Source organism: Larus michahellis, chromosome 8 (genome assembly GCF_964199755.1).
Source record: "Larus michahellis chromosome 8, bLarMic1.1, whole genome shotgun sequence".
NCBI classification, from domain to species: Eukaryota; Metazoa; Chordata; class Aves; order Charadriiformes; family Laridae; genus Larus; species Larus michahellis.
The window spans coordinates 8,218,008-8,237,425 of NC_133903.1; the positions used below are offsets into that span (position 1 = coordinate 8,218,008).

Below are 19,418 nucleotides of genomic sequence, written 5' to 3' on the forward strand. Positions count from 1 at the left end.
TTATCAAACTTTAATTCATATGACTAATCTTACAGAATAAAACAATAGGATAACCAGTCAAGGTTACACTTAAAAAATCCAGCAGTGCAAATCTAAGACTAAATATTTGTCATCTCCCCCTCCCCTGAAATAGGCAATAGATTATTTAAAAATACCATAATACATGGTACTTACATATTCCATTTAAAATAAATCTGCAGTGGACAAAAACATCTAAGACTTTTTTTTTTTTTTAATAGAAAACCAAAGAATGAATGAATATGGATAAGACATAGTGAACTTCCATGAGCCACAGAAAGTGAATCCTTGGCTAGAAGGTAAAATGGCTGTATGTTTCATACAAGACTCGCTACAGTTCTCCTGGTCCCCCTCCTCCCACCCCCCAGTGACAAGGACATTAATTAACAAAACAAATGCTAACAATCTAATCCTAACAGGTGGCAAAAGGCTGGAGTACAAAAAGATGAAAACAGCTCCATTGGAAAAAAAAAAAAAAAAAGAAATCAAGTTACAGAGGAAGAAAAACAAAAAGTAAACAAAAGAAGGAAAGTTTGGAAACAAACCTTGCTCCACTGAGTTGGCAGAGGGAGCAGCGGGAGCCAGGAGTGCGCTGTGCCCATGCCCATGCTGTGCCCGTGCCCGCACGGCTGCATCGCCTGCGGTTGTAAGGGAACACCGCGGCCGGGAAAGGGAGAGCACGGAACACACCACCACGATATGGCACCTTGACAGTGTCACTGCAAGTGAATTGTTTCTCTTTGGCCCTTAAAAGTATGAAGAAGCAACAGATACGAACTGCGTCAAGTACAAAATTTAGCAGGTTGTGTGCGCGTGTTACCAGTTATAAAGTATTGCATGTTAACAGTTTCTTACCTAGTTCTTTGAATTCAGATCACTTTTTCCTCTTTCATCATTATAACATCCTTATTTTAGTTACACATTTCTCATGAAACAGTGTCATTAACGGAATTAATGATTTAAAGTTGATATGAAAAACATGTGAGTAATACAAGATTTTCATGCAAGATACAATCTCCGTTCAAACCCAGGCAAGGTTTAGTGATAAACCTTTGCATTCCTAATGCAATACCGATCCAGGACCTGTTTATGCTTGGGATGCACAAACAGAGAAGGAAGGAATGCTCAGCTCAGGACAAGGAGAGAAGAAGAAACCCACAGTGCTGGGCATGGAGAAGGGAAAGGAACGGCATATAGCTGAGTTGCAAGGCTCGATGCCAGTGAGCGGGGTACGGAGAGCTAGGAGTGCAGCAGGACTGCCCCCCCGACAGGACGGCAGCGAGGAGGGGGACTCTGCCCAGGCGGTGTGGGAAACACCGGCTTTGTTCTGTGGAATCTCACGTTTGCCTCACGGACGCTTTAATCCCCAATTAGTAAATCCAGCAAAGCACTTCATGCAACTTCAGACCCCCAAACGTTCACGGGGAATTACACACACATACAATAGGGAACCGATCTCTGTTGAAAGGAGATCGTTGAATTGTAATTTAACCGAAATAAACTTTTGCACAAGAATCACCAGATATTACGACAAACTTCCTATGGAAGATTACATGTTGGATCCCCCCAAAAAAATCTTTGTCAGCCAACCCAAAAATACTGATTATATTTGCACTTTACTCACAACACTTGTGTCCTACTGAGGACTAAATTGCCAAATTCCTCCACAGAACCGTTACGCTGAATCTGCCCTGGAGACAATCACAGGTATCAGACAGTAAAATCCAAAGTCAAGAGAGAGGCTAGCAAACGGCTCTCCAGTTAGGCAAGCTGTGACACTATCGAACTAGAGAGATGGTGTTTCCTTAGATGTTGATGATCATTAGTTAATGTCAATAATTGCCTTGGAAAATTGGTATATGCCAGAAGATAAAGCTCCACATCATTCCAAAAGAGAAAGGATCTTAAATGCAGTGTTGCTAAGTTCAATTGGAATATTCACTTCAAAGAACTCCTAAGACATCTACTATATTAAGCCAACAAACATCAATCAAAGCATTTTATGTAAGTATCACTTTCCTGTATTTTAATTCAAACTTTGCACACAGAACAAAAAAAAAAAAAAAATTCATTTTTCAAATCAAATCCAACTTGAAAAGAAGCACCTAAATAGGATCACATTTTCTTAGTTTATGCTATTTTCTTCTCCATGTTTAAGACTGCTTTCTAACCAACGTTTTTTCTACGCAGTTTCGAGATGATTGATTGTACCTGGCACAGGTTGCAGAGTAATCGTGCCCTCGGGAAAGGAGCAGACAGGAATGTTAAATACTGCCCTGGACTCGGTGCCCAAAGTGCCCTTCTTGCCTCGGCAGCGGCAGATGGGGTATCTGCCCTCCCTCAGCTCTAGCAGCAGAGCGTACTCACCCAGGTCACCGCCTCCAGCACAGAAGCCACAGGAACTCTGGAGAGGGGCTGGAACTAAGATACAAGTCCTCTCAAGGAGCAAGCAAACGAAAGAACGGGAAAGGAAAATGGAACATGAGTGGTTGCACAGACAGGTCCAAGCAAGTCAAGTAGCAAGTTGGAGCTGATAATCACAGAACCAAGACGACAGCGAGTGCAAAGGTGACCCCAAGTGACAGAAAAAGCTAACGTCACCCATTTTCATTACACGCTAGTGCGTAGACTGTCCACCAAATACTGAATTTTAACATTAAGCCTCCACACCAGGATTGGCAAGTCGGAAATAAGAAGTGTGATAGCTGCGTTTCAGTTGTAATGTCATCTCCAATTAACTCACGCCAACTCCACTACCTGCACTCGCTTGCTCTGAGCGTCGGAAGGGGGCTGTTCCAGGGAGCACTCCTCTCTCAATGCATTTATGTCAAGACACACTGCTGGTGACTTGTATACAGAAAGGAGGTATCTCAAGCTACAAGAGTAACAAGCACATCACTAGATTATAGGTAGGATATGAAACACCTTTAAAATTCATATTGTATGAATTTTCTAACCGAAAATAGAAAACAAAAAGCTGCTTATGTTGCTATCAAGAGTCTACAGGTAAATACGTAATCTTAACACATACCATAAAGTGAACACTTTTCCCAGTCTCTAAAATAAAATAAAAATAAAATAAATACTCATTTGGGAACCTGCACCTGCCGAGTTTCAACTGGGCTGTTTCAAGGAGAGTGAAAAATGGATATGGAATATATTAAGATCAGCTATTCCTACAAGGCTGTTTCTCCGTGAGTTTCACAAAACGTCGAGCTACTTGCATTGAGCAATATCAAGCCTACAGTGTTAAAAAAAGAACAGCGATCTGTTAGATGCAGGTTTAACACCCAGCAAGACTGATTCAGTCTGACTGCACAATACAATCTGTTAAGGGTGTGCACCTTTTCAGGACTGAAAGGTCCATTCAGAAAAACCTGAGATAAATGACACGTGAACTGCTGAGATGACACGCAGAATGTCACAAACCAAAGGCGAGAAGCATTATTTCAGACAGGACGAGATGCAAGAACTTCCTGTAAACTTGAGCAAGAGAAAAGCTGAAAGGTGATTTAAATTTAAAAAGAAGATCAGTTGCTGGATAGACATCCTCAATTTGGTTAAGATTCACTGAATTAGAGAACTCTAAATTTTCCAATCCAGGTCACAAAAGACTACTGCAGTTATTTAGGATCTGAAGCGGCATCCGAGCTTCTCTCTTCCCTGCTCCCCCCAGCCCCAAACAAAGCAGGAAGGTCTCTTTGGTTCACTCCCTTTGCGAGATCTGTGTCACTGCTTCACCCCGCTCATGCCAGGCAGCATTCTGCAGCGCATTCTACAGTTTTCTTTTTTCAGTCAAACAGAGAAGTGTCATCGCAACAGCTGCAAAATGATCCTGGACTGCGACATGCACGATGAACGAAATGCTCCGAGAAATGTAGCACCTCCGGGGCAGGAGGCAGAACAGGAGCAGAGAGGTATGCAGCTGGGAGGGGAACAAGTGGCATGAAAGGGGACAGTAAGCAGCACTGGGTCCTTGCAACTACAAAACATCCACAGTGGTATTCGTCTGCTCCAAACATGCTACACAGAGTGCCAACCCACAGCTTCTAGTATTGGGGGGGGGAAAAGAAAAAAAAAAAAAAAAAGAGAGGAAAAAACCAAAACAACAAAGCAGGGCATCTTTGGGTTAAAAATAAAATAAACGAAAAAAAAAAAAATAGAGTTTTGCTACCAAAGATTCAAACCTGAAATAAAAGGGCCAGCGGAATATGGCTTACTAAACATCAATTTTGCATACTGTTTAAAGTTTATTTTTAAAAAACTGTTTCTGAAATTCTCAGTCACAACCAAGTAACTAAATTAAGTCTAACGCTTATAACTGAAAGATTATGAAAATATTCGTTTTTGTTCAAACCATGTAAAAAATCCTCAATAATACATTGTAATATTTTCTTTTTAAAACTAAATTGGAAGATCAACTCTCAGCAGATTTAAGTGTATTACACACAATATTTTGTGAATTAAGATTTATTGATTTCCATTGTATTTGCTTTAAATATGGTTGAAGCTGACTGCAGAAAAGGGATGGTGAAATTTTTAAGTTAAAAGTAAACTAATGGTGAAAGAACATCACCTCTGGCTTCCATCAATGCCTCGTTTATCATATTTTATTAATAAGTTCCAGGACTATCACATCCAGGGACGTTGGAGGCCTCTCCCAGCAGTGTCCTTAGCTTTGTGTCATTTTCCTGTGCCAGAGGTGAGCGTGCTTTCAAAAATACTGCCACTTTCCCAGCACCGTGTCTTTGATTGCATCAACATATTGAGTTGGTACCCAATAGACCCAGTAGTAAGATGCTTCTGTTGGGCCCAGCTGAAATGCCTGCAAAGTTAAAAATGACAACATTTACACATGGGAAACAGAACAGCTTACGCCAGTGGACAGATACAGCTTATCCACTACAAAATCAGAAGTGTCTTATACCTACTGCCTCCTTCAAACCCTTGCTGCACATTACATATATTTGGTAAGCAATTAAAAAAACCCAAACCATTCCTCAGAGAAAACAAGAACTGCAAAGTATTAACTAAAATGATGAGCTCTTTCCTTTTAAGATATCATAGCAGCAATGAAAACTCTTGGCCAGTTTCATGAACACGAGGAAATTATTCTGGAAGACAGAATCTGAAGCATAACCCAAAGTCTCGAAAGAAATGAGCAGCGTCCACAGAGTCGAGAAGCCAAACAGGAACTAAATAAGACAATGACCGTGTTCTCATAGTCATAAAATTTTATATTTAAATATCATGTCCTACTCTCAGCTTATGTCAGTATAAATAGGAGAGCATCACCATAGCATGCCAATAACCTCTATCCTTGTTGTAGGACAAGAGCGTATTGTGTCATACTCTGAAGAGGACATTTTCTTACATGGGTGATCAAAAGTCAAGTATCTGGACAGGGACTAGATCAGTGCCCTCCTGCAGACAATAATTTTAAGGTATAAAATTTCCCCTTTCTTCCCCTAAAGAAGGGAGCAGACTTATATAAGGAACTGACTTCAACATTAAAAGTTAGTTACTGTACTTTGGAAAGCAAGATGTTAAAAAAAACATTTAAAGAAACAGCCAAAAGTTCAGTAGAATTAGCACTGCTCTCTTCTTAAATCTGTTACTTTTCTAGACCCAATACCAGTTTTTCAGAAAGTCACATATGGAAAAAAAAAATTACAGTAACAAATCACTACTTTTTTTTTTTTAACCTCCGACAAGTGTGTTGATATAAACACAACAGAAACCAGAAATTAAACTAGATATAGGAAAATATCACTAACATTAAGAAATCATGAGCTATATCATAGGTATTTTTGCTGTTTTAACACTGTCACAAGACAGCAGAAGATATGAAATAATGCTTAAGCAATAATTTTTGTGTGAAACCAGCCCAGATTTCCCTAACAGCAGATACTCAATACGCTACTCGAAATATTTACACTGTGACAGCGCACCATGTCCACATTCCCACCTTCCACAATCCATGACGCTGGCATTATTACCAGCCTCCAACTTGCTGTGTTTTAAAGACTTGCTTCTGTGTATTGGCATGAAGTAATTAGACTGATATTATTAAAGTAGAGACATTACTTACCATCATGTGATAATCCTCGTGTCCTTCAATAGGTTCACTCACCACATTTTTAATGGACCCCATGGGTAACTTTTCTGTTCTCTCTACATTAAAATTGATCAAAGTATTATTTCTGATATATTCGGAAGCAGTATTTCATATTAATTTCAAATACCACCTCCATTACTTCCAAAAGCTCTTCATGTCAGAACCTCCTCTTTGGGTGAACTTTGGATACCTACTGCTGAGAAGCCTGTTCTCCACATTACCACACACCCCACATCGGGTACGTTAATACTTCAAAGGAATCCAAAATTGGATCACACAGTTCCTCACATTTTATGTTTCCCCATAAAGGGCTCCACTTGGACCAGCAGGATTACTCACCATAGTGAAAGCTGGTCCAGGTGTAAGAATATTCAGGACTGGCTACCAACGATTATACCAAGCTCTACGGAAGGAGCAAGGCTGAAAGCTGAATGAAAATAGGCTAATTAGCTCTTTGAAAGCCTAGTCCTGATTTTACCCTGAGGCGGCATTGAACTATTACTATAAAAGCACAGGGAAGGAAATATTAATGAGTAAACAGGGAAAGAAACAAAAAGAGAAACTGAAATAAAAAAAATAGATGACGACAATTACATGACAGAGTAATGTCAGCCAGCCAGAGGTAACCAACAAGAATGACAAAGCATAGGGTTCGTGCAGACTTTTTCTGTCTCAGTTCTGTCCTCATTCTTTCTGAAGACTTAACTCCAAGATCCTTCCTTTCAGTTCCAGCTTTCAGTGTCAGCCTAAAATTATCTTCTTGGATATAAGAAAGAGAAAACCATAAACACTCTACAAACGAGAAACTGAACTGTGAGTTCCTTACAGATATCTAAGGAATTTGTTTGATCCAGAAAAAAAGCACCTACCTAAAAAAGGCACACAGGGAGATAAACTCAGTGATGTAAAGACAAAAACGCTCTACCTCAGTGCAGTAACTAAGCCAAACTACCCCAGTCAGGCTCGCAACATTCACTGATTGAGTAAAATCCTACTTGTTTAGCATCCTGCAAATCAATTACTCTTCACAGTATCTCAGCAATAGACCAGTGCATGTTATCAATGCCTCTACGAAAATGACACAGAGCAACTGACAAACACCCGCCTACACGAAACCTTGGACTACAAAAACATACAAAGTGATCTGTGAAGCACAGGAAAGCTGTGTGGGGGAAGAATCAGTTCCAACCTCCCAGGACTAGCAAGTGAAAAACTGCATTAACACCAAGCTGGTTTTATTCTAGCCCTTACGTACTGGCATCTGCCATGAATCTCTCCAAGCAGGAGGGAGTTTTCCCCAACAACAGTCAGCAATTACAGCCATTCCCTAGAGGTAGCAAGCAGCTGCTAATTTTGGGAAGTAGGGAAACAGGTTACGTGAAAGACAGATGACTACAAGAAGAATCAAATTTCACAGCTTAAGAAACACTAATCTAGAACGCTTCAGAAATACTAAACTTGAAACTCAACTAGAAAGTGAAGGAGGAGGATTAATTGCCTAAATATTAATCATGTATTTAGAACACATTATCAATAACAAAAAGGTCTGTCTGCCCAACCTATAGAGGAAAAAGAACAAATGTCTTGCTCCATCGCTTAGCCCAGGAGAAAAGAAAAATCACTCAAACAGCACCAACACAGGTTTTAAAGCCAGAAAAAACTTCACAATCAAGTTCATCCTACAAAGGAAAGGTCAAGAACTTCCAAGATTTCTGCTTACTTTGGAAATAATGTAGCAGCTGGAGGTGCCATCCAAAGCTAATATTACCATCCAATTAGGTTACTTTACTGGGACAGTGAGCAAGCACTGATATTCCTCTTGCTCATCACTATATTGTCCCATCCTGGTCAAACTAAAGGAGCACAGCTTCCTTTGGAGGCAGGGGGTTATCTGAGACGTCCTCAGCAATGCACGTTATCACCACAGCACTTTCAGCTCCTCCTGGCACCACTCAAGACGGCAAACTGATTCCTCTGCACAGCAACACATGCCATAGTTTCTGCAGTTGTACATCACTGAAACAAGACACCCAACTAATTTTGGTTGAAAGGACAGATAATGACAGAGATGCCAGCACTCCTAGTTTTAATCCTGGTTCTGAGATTCCCTTTCGAGTCTTAGCCAATTCATTGAGCCTCTACATGATGCTGGCACCAGACCAATGTTTATGAAGTGCTTTTGAGATATGCTAGAAATGCCAAACATTATAATTTACAGTTGGAGCTATGAATAGCAGATTGGAACATTAGTCTACTGGCACAAACAAACTCAAGTTTTTCAAGAACAGAAGTAAAATATCAAGTAATATTCAATATCTGGGAAAATGACATTTGAGAAGAGGAAGAAAAATTTAGTCTTGAAGTGTTACAATACCACTGCTATTCCCTAAACACAATTTAGTCACAGCAGAAGCTATTTCTAGGTCACACAATACACTTATAGCCCAATTATCAATTATTCATCACAGAGTTTTGGAGTTGCTCACCTTTTGTACCAATCCATAGTTGGTCTTGCTCAAGTTTAAAGGTCAATCTTACTTTCCCCCCTGACTTGTTGTACATGCCAGATAATGGCACTGTTGGCAGACGCTCCTACAAAGAGGCAACACAGTAAGTCACAGTCAAGGACTTCAAGAGGAAAAGCTATATCCTCTTAACTTTTAAAGCATAAAGACGATCCATCTTTCCAGTTTTCTACTAAGACAGCAAGGAACAATTGAACCAGCAATGAAAGGTCTCAAACCACAAAAGATGTCTCTCTCTTCCAATTATGACAATGTCTCAGGTACTTATTTACTTACCTGAACACCTTTAACAGAAGGCATCACATCATCAGGTTTTCCTTTATCCAATACTTTCCTGTGTTGCTACAATATAAAAACAGAAATTAGAGTTTACACAAATGCAACACAGCTTTTCAATTTACTTCCATCTGCACCCTTGACCATATGCCAATAGCATTAAGAGACAGTTAAGGACTATTCTCAGTAATTTATCACACAGGAAACGGTTAATTTTCAAAGTTAACCGAGCACTTTCTATGACAGTCTAAAGAAACTATATAAATAACTAAAACCCCAGCATAACATCCCTTCTAGAATATACATATACTTAAATATATATCTATAAAAAGTTAAAGGACGCTGATATCATACGTGCTGAATCACATAGTTGGCATTTGGCAAGACAGTTTTAACGGTCAAGTGTTATATCCAGTGAATGGCAGAAAACCCTCCACATTTGACAGTGCAACATACCACAACACAGCAACAAACCAGAACGGATCAGAGCAGCAGTAACTAAGAAAACCATGCTCACAGCTTGTAAGTTGCCAAGTACCTTTAAACAATGATGGAACTTACAGTGAACTATGGTAAATTACAGAAAAACAAAAGCATGTTTCATAAGGGTTGCAGTTCAATGATGCACTACTTAATTTTTAATCAAATTTATTCTAAGGAAGGTACGGGGCTGGTAATACTTTGAGTTGAAAATCCTTTATCAGCCCCACAATGCTGCAGTGCTGCCAACAAAGCAAGCCTCATGCTGTACTTCAATTCCTATTCAGAGGCAGCACTTCAATATGCAAGAGGAGAATTCAGAACCCATGTTCACTTCAGTGCTGGGACAGCTGAAGGAACTTCTCTCTTGGTGTTCATTTTAAAGGCAGTTTTTGGAGATCAAATTCTTTTATGCCAACAAAAATTAGTTAGCTTTTAGATATAATTAGTTTAGACTGTGTTTGAGCTAACAACCACGAAATATTTCTATTATTTACCATTTCTTGTCTGAAATGGTAGGCTGTGCCTGGCACCACGACAAGGGGTATCTTGCAAAGCCCCAGCCTCCACTGGGATGTTTTTCTGCTGCTAAAACTCCTCTGCACAGAGCCCTTCTTCTATCGCTTAGCTATGAGAAGAGAAACCCCAGCCCGCTTTGAGGAGGAACAGGACCCAGAGGTGACTGCAGAGTATTACAAGAGAACCGCCTAAATCCAACAGCTCCCCCACACCAGGAATTATGGAGACATCAATAACCTTTTGTCTGCAAAGTGGTTCCTTTTTATTTTCTTCAGCTTTGACCTCCTGTTGAGCGGCTTCTTTGGGTGTATTTACCGCTAAAACATCATTGATAGTAGAGCCAACAACCATTATTTTAGCTCCGTTTGTTACTTTGATTTCCCGCAACGTTTTCTCCTCTGGTAGAAGTCCCTTGAACATAACTTTCTGCATAGCAGGTGGAAGGCCTAAGAGGCAAGAATAAGGGTTACGAGATGGCGTGACAGAGGTGAGAGGAGGCGCGGGCTGAGGCGGGAGAGGCGGCGGTGGCCCCGACAGACCTGTGAGCGAGTGGATCTTCTGCTTCAGCTCGGCCCCCGTGCTGTCCAGGCAAAACTTCACGTCGTACTTGTTCTTGTTCCAGATAACCTTCAGCTCCACTAGCTCCTTCCCGCCCTCCGCGTCGCCGCCGTTGCTGACAGACGCCTGCGGGGGATCCCGGCGCTCCTCGCCCTCCGGAGACCTCCCCGCCGCCGGCGAGCCGCCCTCTCCGCCGCAGCCCAGCGGCAGCTCCTGCGCCTCCGCCTCCATGCCCGGCTCCTCGGCACCTGCAGGCGAGCGGACAGGAAGAGCCTGGCCAGCGGGAAGCTGCCCCGGCCCGGCCCTACCCGGCCCGTCCGCGCTCCAACCCCAGAGCGCCGCTCACAGACCGCCCCGGGGCCGGCTCCTCGCCCCGGCACCTCCCCGTTTCCCCGCCCCACCCCGCGCTGCCACCCGCCGCCTCGCCGCGCCTCGCCCCGCCGCCGGGACCGCGGGCTCCTACCATCGGCGGCGGCGGAGGCGGCGGCGGCCATGATGATTGTGTACAATCTGCCGCGGGGCACGCCGGGTAACGCACGCCACCGCCTGCTGGGCCGCGCCGGCTGCCGTAGGCGCCCCGCCCACTCCGCGCCAGGGGATTGGCTGGGCGCGGCCGGGCGGAAGTAGCGGCATGGCGCGGGCGCTGCGGGCGCTGCGGGGCGCGGTAGGGCTGGAGCGGGGTCCGGGGCCGGGCCCAGAGCGGGGTCCGCGGGTGCGGTTCGGGCCCAGCCCCACAGGTAACCCCCGGCCCCTTGCTGGGCCCTCTCCCGCCCTCCACACCCCCGCAGGTTTTGGGTTGAAAAACGTGAATTGAAATACTCCAGGAGCGGGGCGCGGCCGGTGCCGGGCGCTCCGCTGAGGTACCCCCTCGCTCTGCCCAGGGAACGGCAGCTCCCCGGGTGGGAGTCGCCCTCTCAGTGTGGAAATAAATACGGCTCGTAAGCAGCTGCAGCGTGTCGCGTCCCCTCAGAAATAGGGGAAGGTTATTTGGTCCCTTCCGGTGAAAGACCACCAAAATGGTATTTCCTAGCACGTGCCAGCTTGTAATTGATTTCCAAGTCACTTTCCACATTCTTGGAAGGCAGTTACCGATAATTTAGTTCCATAGCAAAGCCCCACAAAGCGTCTGTGCAGCACACCTCCCTGCCCCCCAGTTAGCATTTACTATCAATTTCCATTACAGGTAGCATTGCTCTTCCAGCTCATATTTAAAAATCTCTTTATTGGGCCTTAATTATTATGATCTCCTCTAATTTCCATATGATAACAGGTTTTCTGCATTTGGGTGGCCTTCGCACTGCTTTGTACAATTATATTTTTGCCAAAAAGCACCAAGGGACCTTTATTCTGAGAGTGGAGGACACAGATCAAAATCGAGTGGTGCCTGGAGCTGCAGAAGGAATAGAAGATATGCTGGATTGGGCAGGTATTTACAAACTTCTTTCATTTTTTACTCACTGAAGCAGACACACAGAAAGATCCACATCTGTGAAAGCGGCCCAATGTGCGGCTGTAACAAAGAGAGACAAGATGGAATGGTTGGAAGTTGGAGCTCACAGACCACACTGTAAACTGGTAAATTGTTTCTACATGGAGTGTTTGTTAAAGGGGATCTTGAGGTGTCAGTTTTCATTTTGAATTCTGTGCTTCTTTTTGAGCTTAAGAACTAGAAGTGAGAGTGATTTTTTTAATAAAGAATTGTGATAAAGTTAAAGCCAGATCTCCCAGATGCTGCCATGAATGGGTAGGTAGGCTTTAAGGGACTAGGACTTTGCTGTTGAGTAGTAACTTTGAAGTAGAAAACATAATTGGCTAAGGTTTCAACTGTATTTTTGTGGTATCAGTGTTCTTTATTATAAAAAGGGTGGATGCTACTTTGTAGGTATACCCCTGACTGCATTTTATTTTAGGTAGTGTATCAGAGCTGCTCAACTATTTACTAGGTTTTTGGTGTTTTTCCGCTTGTTGCTTCACACACAGTACTTTAAATTCTGATGATGTTGGTTGGCTGCTGTTTATCTGCTGGGGAAGATTCCCCACCACAGGGGAATAACTCCTGTGGGTTTCACTCTGCCTTTTTCCGGGCTTTCTAAGTCCTGTCATACTGATATTTCAGGTATTCCCCCTGATGAGAGTCCTCGCCGCGGTGGTTCCTTTGGACCCTACCAGCAGTCACACAGACTTGACTTTTATAGGAGCGCCAGTGACGTGCTTTTGGAGAGAGGGGCGGCGTACCGCTGCTTCTGTACCCCTCAGCGCCTGGAACTGCTGAAGAAAGAGGCTTTGCGGAGCCAGCAGACCCCGCGGTAGGGATTCCTTGTGCCTTGGGTGGTTCCCTCTGTGCTACACGTTTGCAAAAACTTACGTCAATGTGCACGGCAATAGGATTGTCATCTCACTGCCCGTAGAGGGAGAAGCCAACATAACCCTTAGGGGAGTGACCCCCAGAGATGAGGTAGTTTGCTTGGACACATAGTGGGCAGGTTACAGCTAAAATTCAGGGATCGATTTAGAGTTTTGGGAATGTGAAAATGGCTGATGGGGTTGGCTTGTGTTGAACTGAGACCTTCGTTCTCCTTTCTCAAAGATATGACAACCGGTGTCGGCACCTGACGCCCACAGAAGTGGCTGAGAAGCTGTCACAGGGCCTTGACTGGGTAGTCCGCTTCCGGCTGGAGAAGGGAGTGGAACCCTTTGAGGACCTGGTCTACGGCTGGAACAAGCATGAAGTGGCTGACGTGGAAGGTGACCCAGTGATTCTCAAGGGGGACGGCTTCCCCACTTACCACCTGGCAAATGTGGTGGATGACCATTACATGGGCATCAGCCACGTTCTGCGTGGAACTGAGTGGCTGACTTCAACGTCCAAGCATCTCCTTCTCTACAAAGCCTTTGGCTGGGATCCCCCTCAGTTTGGTCATCTACCACTGCTTCTGAACAAAGACGGTGGCAAGCTGTCAAAAAGGCAAGGGGACATCTTTCTGGAGCGTTTTGCTCGAGATGGCTACTTGCCAGAGGCTCTGCTGGACATCATAACCAACTGTGGCTCTGGATTTGCAGGTAATGACAGCAGGCTCGGTACTTGCTAGGACACTTCTTGATGCTGACTTTGGGCAATGAGTTAGGTTTATTTTAATAGCCAAGAACTCTGGCAGTTTTTGAAGGGATCAGGAAGTGGGTGTTGGGCGACCAGTCTGTCACTGAAATGCCACCAGGGCTTCTGCAGAGCTCCTGTGAAGACTGCGTGGTGTGTTGGAATGGTGGGAATATTTCTGCCTCTGTGCAGCCATTTAAAATGAGGCTGATGCTTAATGGGTTCCCACTTGGGACAACATTCATGTCAAGGTGAAGAAACTGTCTGTGAACTCTTGGGAAAACTTGTATTATGTGGTTAATAACTGCAATGTCACGTATTACATCTGTCACACTTCTTGTTTAACCTGAAAGACCGTGAGAAGTTGAGTCAATGACTCCTTTTGTTGCTCTCGCTGTGTGGGGATCACAAATTAACTTGTGTTTTGGGAACTCTGCTTGGGAATGAAACCTCTCTTGGGCAGTGGAGCCTCCTGGCTGAGCGTTACTAGTTTTTGGGTGACTGATGCAAGGGGCATTCCACTGAAGAGCCAAGCAGAATGTCCCAGTTTCCAGTTCCTTGCCAGTAGTTAGCAGAGCCTGCTCTTAGGGAGAGGGCAGCTTCCTGTGCATGCCTGCTACAAGTTCCCTCCTGTTTGTTGCGATAAGTCCCTATTAACACAGCGAAAAGTGTCTCTCCTCTGTCACGTCTTCCATGGCTGTGCTGCTGCCCCAGCCTTGAGCCTGAGGCTTGCCACGAAAAGCAGTGACACTAGTTCCCCACAGGAGAGTGGGTGTGTATCATTCCCTTGTTGGGTTATTTTGCAGAGAAACAGATGGGGAGGTCTTTGGAGGAGCTGATCTCGCAGTTTGAAATCGGCAGAATTACAACCCACTCTGCCTTCCTGGATCTTGAAAAACTCCCAGAATTCAACAGGTATAAATATCAGTAGTAATTTTAAAATTAATAATCTGTACATCGCTGAGAATTTATTCCTAGTGCTTGCCTTTGGCGATTTTGTTTATTGGATCAGGCATGGTCCTAGTGCAGCAGCTTTTCGGCTGCGCTAGAGCAAAGTATAAGCTTACACTGTTCCTGTCTCCTTTCCCGTCCTGTGCTTGGACACTGGTGTTGAATGCACTGTAAAAGCCCAGGTAGATGGTGTGTAGCTAGGAGGAGGCAAGGTTTTAAGTTTAGATTCAAACTAACATCTAAAAAGAGGCAACACTTCCAGAGGGTACTTCAGTGAGTACACTTATATGCTATGGGGATGTTGTGCTGCTGAGGGTTACCACATCTTTTGTCTTTGTGGTGCATTAGCACTTAAGGCTTTGTCGTAGAATGTCTGTCTGGGGTTTAATGTTGCTTTTCTAATAGTTTTAATTGGTTAATGTTGTGAGATTGGGATGATTAGATCCAATCTAACCCAAAGCAGTCCAAAAGCAGTTTTCTTCTTTGTTACAGGATTCACCTCACCCATCATATTGAGAATGAAGGGCTGCGACAGAAGCTAATTAGAGAGGTGCAGTTGCTGGTGGAGCACGTCTATGGGGATCAACAAGTGGATCAAGAGGTTCTAGAAAAGGAGTATGTGGAGCGAGTCCTCCTGCTGAGAAAAGTATGACCAGAGATAGCATCGTGTCACCATTTTGGGGAGCTGAGGTTTTGTGGGATCCTGGATGAAGACTCAGCTGAGTCCTGGGCATTGCTTTGATCTGAGCTCTGAAGCTCCACAGCCTGCAAATGGCTGTCGCTGCCAGCTCAAGTGGTTGTGTGTGTGCTGAATGCCAAAATCTGATGGTATAGTTAGCTGACCTGTAGGAACAGGTATGGCGAATATCTTGGTGGTCTTTGCAGAGTTGTAAGCTCATGCATACTTTGCTGAGACAGCAGATATATAGCCAGGAGGATATATCCCTGCCATGGAAGCGAGTCATGGAATTGTAGGATGTTTCTTGCAAGACCCCTCTGGTTCCTGCTCAGAGCAGGACTGTCAGTAGTGTGGGATCAGGTCAGCTGTGGCTTTGTCTAGAAGAGTGATGACAAGCTCCAAGCTGGGCTTCCCCTCCTGAAGCCCAGGATGTGGCTGTCTTGTGGTGGGAAAGTCCAGCACCCGGGGCCCCTCGTGCCAGGAGACTGCTCACCTCTGGCTTTTGCTTACTGGGCAGCGTAAGGTGCTTCTGTTTTGCTACTGCTCCATGCTTTGGAAGCAAAGTCAAAGCAACCTCCTTGCAGAGGTGGATGAAGCTCTTGGTTAAACTAGTGGGGTTTGTGCACTGAGAGCCCTGGTCTCGTCTAAGTGACAGAGTGATGACTGTAAGGGGGACAGAAGATATTGTGGCTCTTCCCAATGTCAGGAAGGAGGGTGAGCCCCGCTGTTTCCCAGTCTGCCCCTGGGATAGTATCTGAAGACTTGCTTGTGAAGAATAAAGCCTTCTTTATAAGGGCAGGAAGAGACCTGACCCAGCGTGATGGCTTCGCTGTGGCAGCGGGACGGTGACTCATGTGACTTCCCACTGTCTGTGGAAAGGCGGCAGATGAACGTGGCAAGCCACTTCCCCGGGCTAACTCTGAGTCAGCCCGCACGCGGCTCTGCAGCACGAGTACAGCTGTGGCCCTTTGGGCTTCTTCTGTGTCCCTGCTCACACCAGGTGGTCATGGGTGTGAAAAACTCAGCTGCCTAAATGTCATCGATTCACATTTCCTCTAAGCAGTATGAAGTATGGGACAGTGGTGGGTTTGGACCCACTTCAACTGTTTGTTAAAGTCCAGAGGATGTGTTTGCTCCCCCCAGCTTAACCCTCAGCCTTGACAGCTTTGCTTTCTTTCTCCAGGGTCACATAAGCTTCCTGAAGAATCTGGTCTCATCTGATTATTCTTACTTATGGGTTAGGCCCTCAGTGTCCCGAGAGCAGCTACAGACTATTTCTGCAGAAGTAGATGAAATAGGAAAACTAGTCTTAGGGTAAGTGTCTCTTCCCAGCTCTGTACACACCCACCTTGGCCACCCCAGAGCGTTGCTCTTGGCTGCTGTATTGATGTTGGACATGCTTATAGTTCTTATTTAATTTGCTCTACTTTGGAATGTGCTGTAGTTAATAACTAGGGAGAAATTCTGTGTTTTAAATTGAAAAGCAGCTTGCCAGTGTGAAAGCTCCTATCGGTGGTCCCAAGCAAGAATTATCATGTCTGGATTTTGTAAAGCACCAAGCACAGCAGAGTTTGTGTGCCAGCATGGTGCTAATGAAGCAGTGGTGTTAGCAGGGTTTTTCTGTGCCACCAGATCTCCTGTGCTTTTATCTGCTGTAGCATCGAACTGGAGAAGTCCAAGGTGGTTTTAGTCAACATGTATTCAGTTTATGTAATGAGACTTCTGGATCTCTGGAATGAACTGAATTTGTGTCCAGCCAGAACCACTGTCACTTCTGAAGAGCTTGTCCCTGGGGGCGGCTTTTCCTGCTTCCATTTCTTTGTTTCTAGCTAGCAGCCTGCAGCTCTGGCTGCTCAGAAACATTGCTGGAGTGGCAGACAGTCTGCCCAGTCTAGGACTTCCCTTCTGCGCTAGTGAGTTTTGTGGGATTTTTCCAACAAGTTTCACTGCTGCCCCATGTCTTTCTGCTACTCCACACCTTGCAGCTAGGCAGGTGGTATGTCAGTCACCTTTCCAGTTCAGATCTCACCTCTGGACTAAAATGAGCCCTGAAAACCAGTTTTGGCAGTAATTAAGGTGGCAGTATCTACAAATTGAGCTATTATTTCCAGCTATTTGTAAAGCTTGTTGCCCCCAGTCATTTCTCACAGTTGAGTGGTAACTGAATCCAAGTGATGGTAATTTAAATGTCAGAATACTTGCTGTCCTGGAGAGATAATAGTACTGCTACCAACAGCTGAGTAGTATCAGCAATGACTCATGCATCTCTAAAAATCATATTATTAAAAAAGAAATCAGAATTACTGCTTTTGCTGTGGTTTTCCTGGTCTTTGGCATAATTTCGTGATTTAAACTTGATGCTCGCATTTCTGAACAAACTCTGCTTCTGGTGCTGTTGAAGTAAAGGAACGGTTTCACAAAGCAGAGTCTTAGCAGCAGTATGGAGGTGAAGCAGTCCCAGCCTCGGAGGGTACCCATGTACACGACCAACGCTGCAGCGAGCAGAGGGAGTACCCCGGCACAGGAGTGAAGGGCAGGAAGGTTTGCCTTGAACTGCTGCTGTTGCCAGAAGACTTTGCAAAACCAGTCTGAGGTAGCTGGCACTCATCAAAGTCATTAGTCATTTCTGGGTAGGAATCGTGTGTTTTGTACATCCACAGATTGTAAGGACGTTTTCTTTCCTAAAGGCTTATGATGAGGCAGGATGCTGTTTTGACTGTGGAGGAGTTGAACAAAGACTTGAGAAGCCTCCAGAAGCAAACCAAAGAGACTAAGTACAGCAGCGTGATGAAGCTCCTTCGCTTGGCTCTCAGTGGTCAGCAGGTAAAAAATAAAAATTTTGAGACTGGGACCTTCTTTTTTTTTAAACACCTGTCTTCTTTCTGAGAGCAAGATGCTGGTATTTGCAAGAATTGACATCAGTTTCTGTTACGAACGAATGTACTGACATACAGCAATTCTGGAAGAAAAGGCTGTTCTGAAAGTTTCAGAAAGGCGGAAGTTGTCAAAGCATGAATATGCTGGTCACAAATCTGAAGTTAGAAAGACCTCTGGACCAGCTCTATGAAGTTTGGGCAAGGTTATAGGTTTTGGGCAAAACTGGGATTTTATGTACAATCTGCTTTTACAAAGTTCAAACCCAAGTTCTACCAAAGTTTTTCAAAGCCTTATCCTAGCTTAGGCTCCGGCATCAATACTCCTGTGTCAGTCTGACCATTCTTAGCACTTCAGGAGAAAAAAAACCCAACCCTTGTTTTGAGATTGCTAATAAAACCCCTACCCTTGGCCTAACAGCAATCTGATAGCTAATCACTCTATCATTTCCGCCGTGATGATGCATAGCATAAGCACGTGCTGAAAAGCGTAAGTTTCCATTTGTACAGTGACTTCTTCTGTGTTTTCAGCATGGACCGAGCGTTGCTGAGATGATGGTGACTTTGGGACCCAAAGAAGTTTGTGGAAGAATACACAAAGCACTATCTAGCTAATATGAGACCGAAATGATACCGACAGCCAGCCCACGGACTCAGATGGTGTAGGAAGCACATGTCATTGTCCTAGACTTGTATTTTTTGATCTCAACATGATTATCTTTGATCAGATGAGCTGGGCTTTGGACCAGGCAGGTGTCACCATGAATTTTCCAGGTCTGTATGTATCTGCACTACACATAAGCCAGTCTGTCTGGGAGAAGAACTAAATACAGATTTAGGTCCATCCTCCTGCTTTCATCTCGTGCAAATAGCCTGGTTTCCAGGTTGTGAGAAGAGACTTTTATCAGCATTTAAATTCAGACCGTGTGGACAGAAAGTCCATGCTTTAATGATAGCAGCATGGCTCGGCTCAAGCAATCGGTCCCTTTTTGGAGAAGGCCTCACAATTAGGGTGCCTACAGCTACGACGACACAGGTCCCCAACAAATACCTTGGTGAGGGTATTTTTATAAATATATATATATGTATATGATATAATATGTATATTATAGCAGCTGCCCTCTTAGCTGCCCTGGTATCCTGCTGGGCTGAGTGAGCTGCTCGGGGAGAGGGACTCTCCTCCGTGTGTACTGTGTCATGCATGTGGTTCTGCTAAAAATATCCCTGACAAGGAAATCGGGATGTTTTTTCCTCTTTTGGATGGTGACCTTTTAATTATTAAATTAACGCGGTGACTTTTGATTCCGTTCTCGCCAATGCGTGCTCG

At 44.4% G+C, this 19,418-nt stretch overlaps 2 protein-coding genes across 2 annotated transcripts; one reads left to right on the forward strand and one right to left on the reverse strand.

Annotated features, from left to right (window-relative positions):
• Positions 1–4,450: 4,450 nt before the first annotated feature.
• On the reverse strand, positions 4,451–11,069 carry UBFD1 (ubiquitin family domain containing 1). Its single transcript, XM_074597535.1, has 7 exons — positions 10,958–11,069; positions 10,476–10,742; positions 10,174–10,382; positions 8,938–9,003; positions 8,623–8,728; positions 6,110–6,192; positions 4,451–4,843 (listed from the first exon to the last, which is right to left on the reverse strand). The coding sequence occupies exons 1-7, from the start codon at positions 10,986–10,988 to the stop codon at positions 4,733–4,735; spliced, it is 873 nt and encodes a 290-aa protein (XP_074453636.1). The 5' UTR covers positions 10,989–11,069; the 3' UTR covers positions 4,451–4,732.
• EARS2 (glutamyl-tRNA synthetase 2, mitochondrial) lies at positions 11,045–19,393 on the forward strand. The gene is made up of 9 exons (XM_074597533.1): positions 11,045–11,231; positions 11,765–11,920; positions 12,611–12,800; positions 13,082–13,554; positions 14,395–14,503; positions 15,032–15,185; positions 16,402–16,532; positions 17,906–18,041; positions 18,623–19,393. The coding sequence occupies exons 1-9, from the start codon at positions 11,126–11,128 to the stop codon at positions 18,704–18,706; spliced, it is 1,539 nt and encodes a 512-aa protein (XP_074453634.1). The 5' UTR covers positions 11,045–11,125; the 3' UTR covers positions 18,707–19,393.
• The last annotated feature ends 25 nt before the right edge of the window (positions 19,394–19,418 follow it).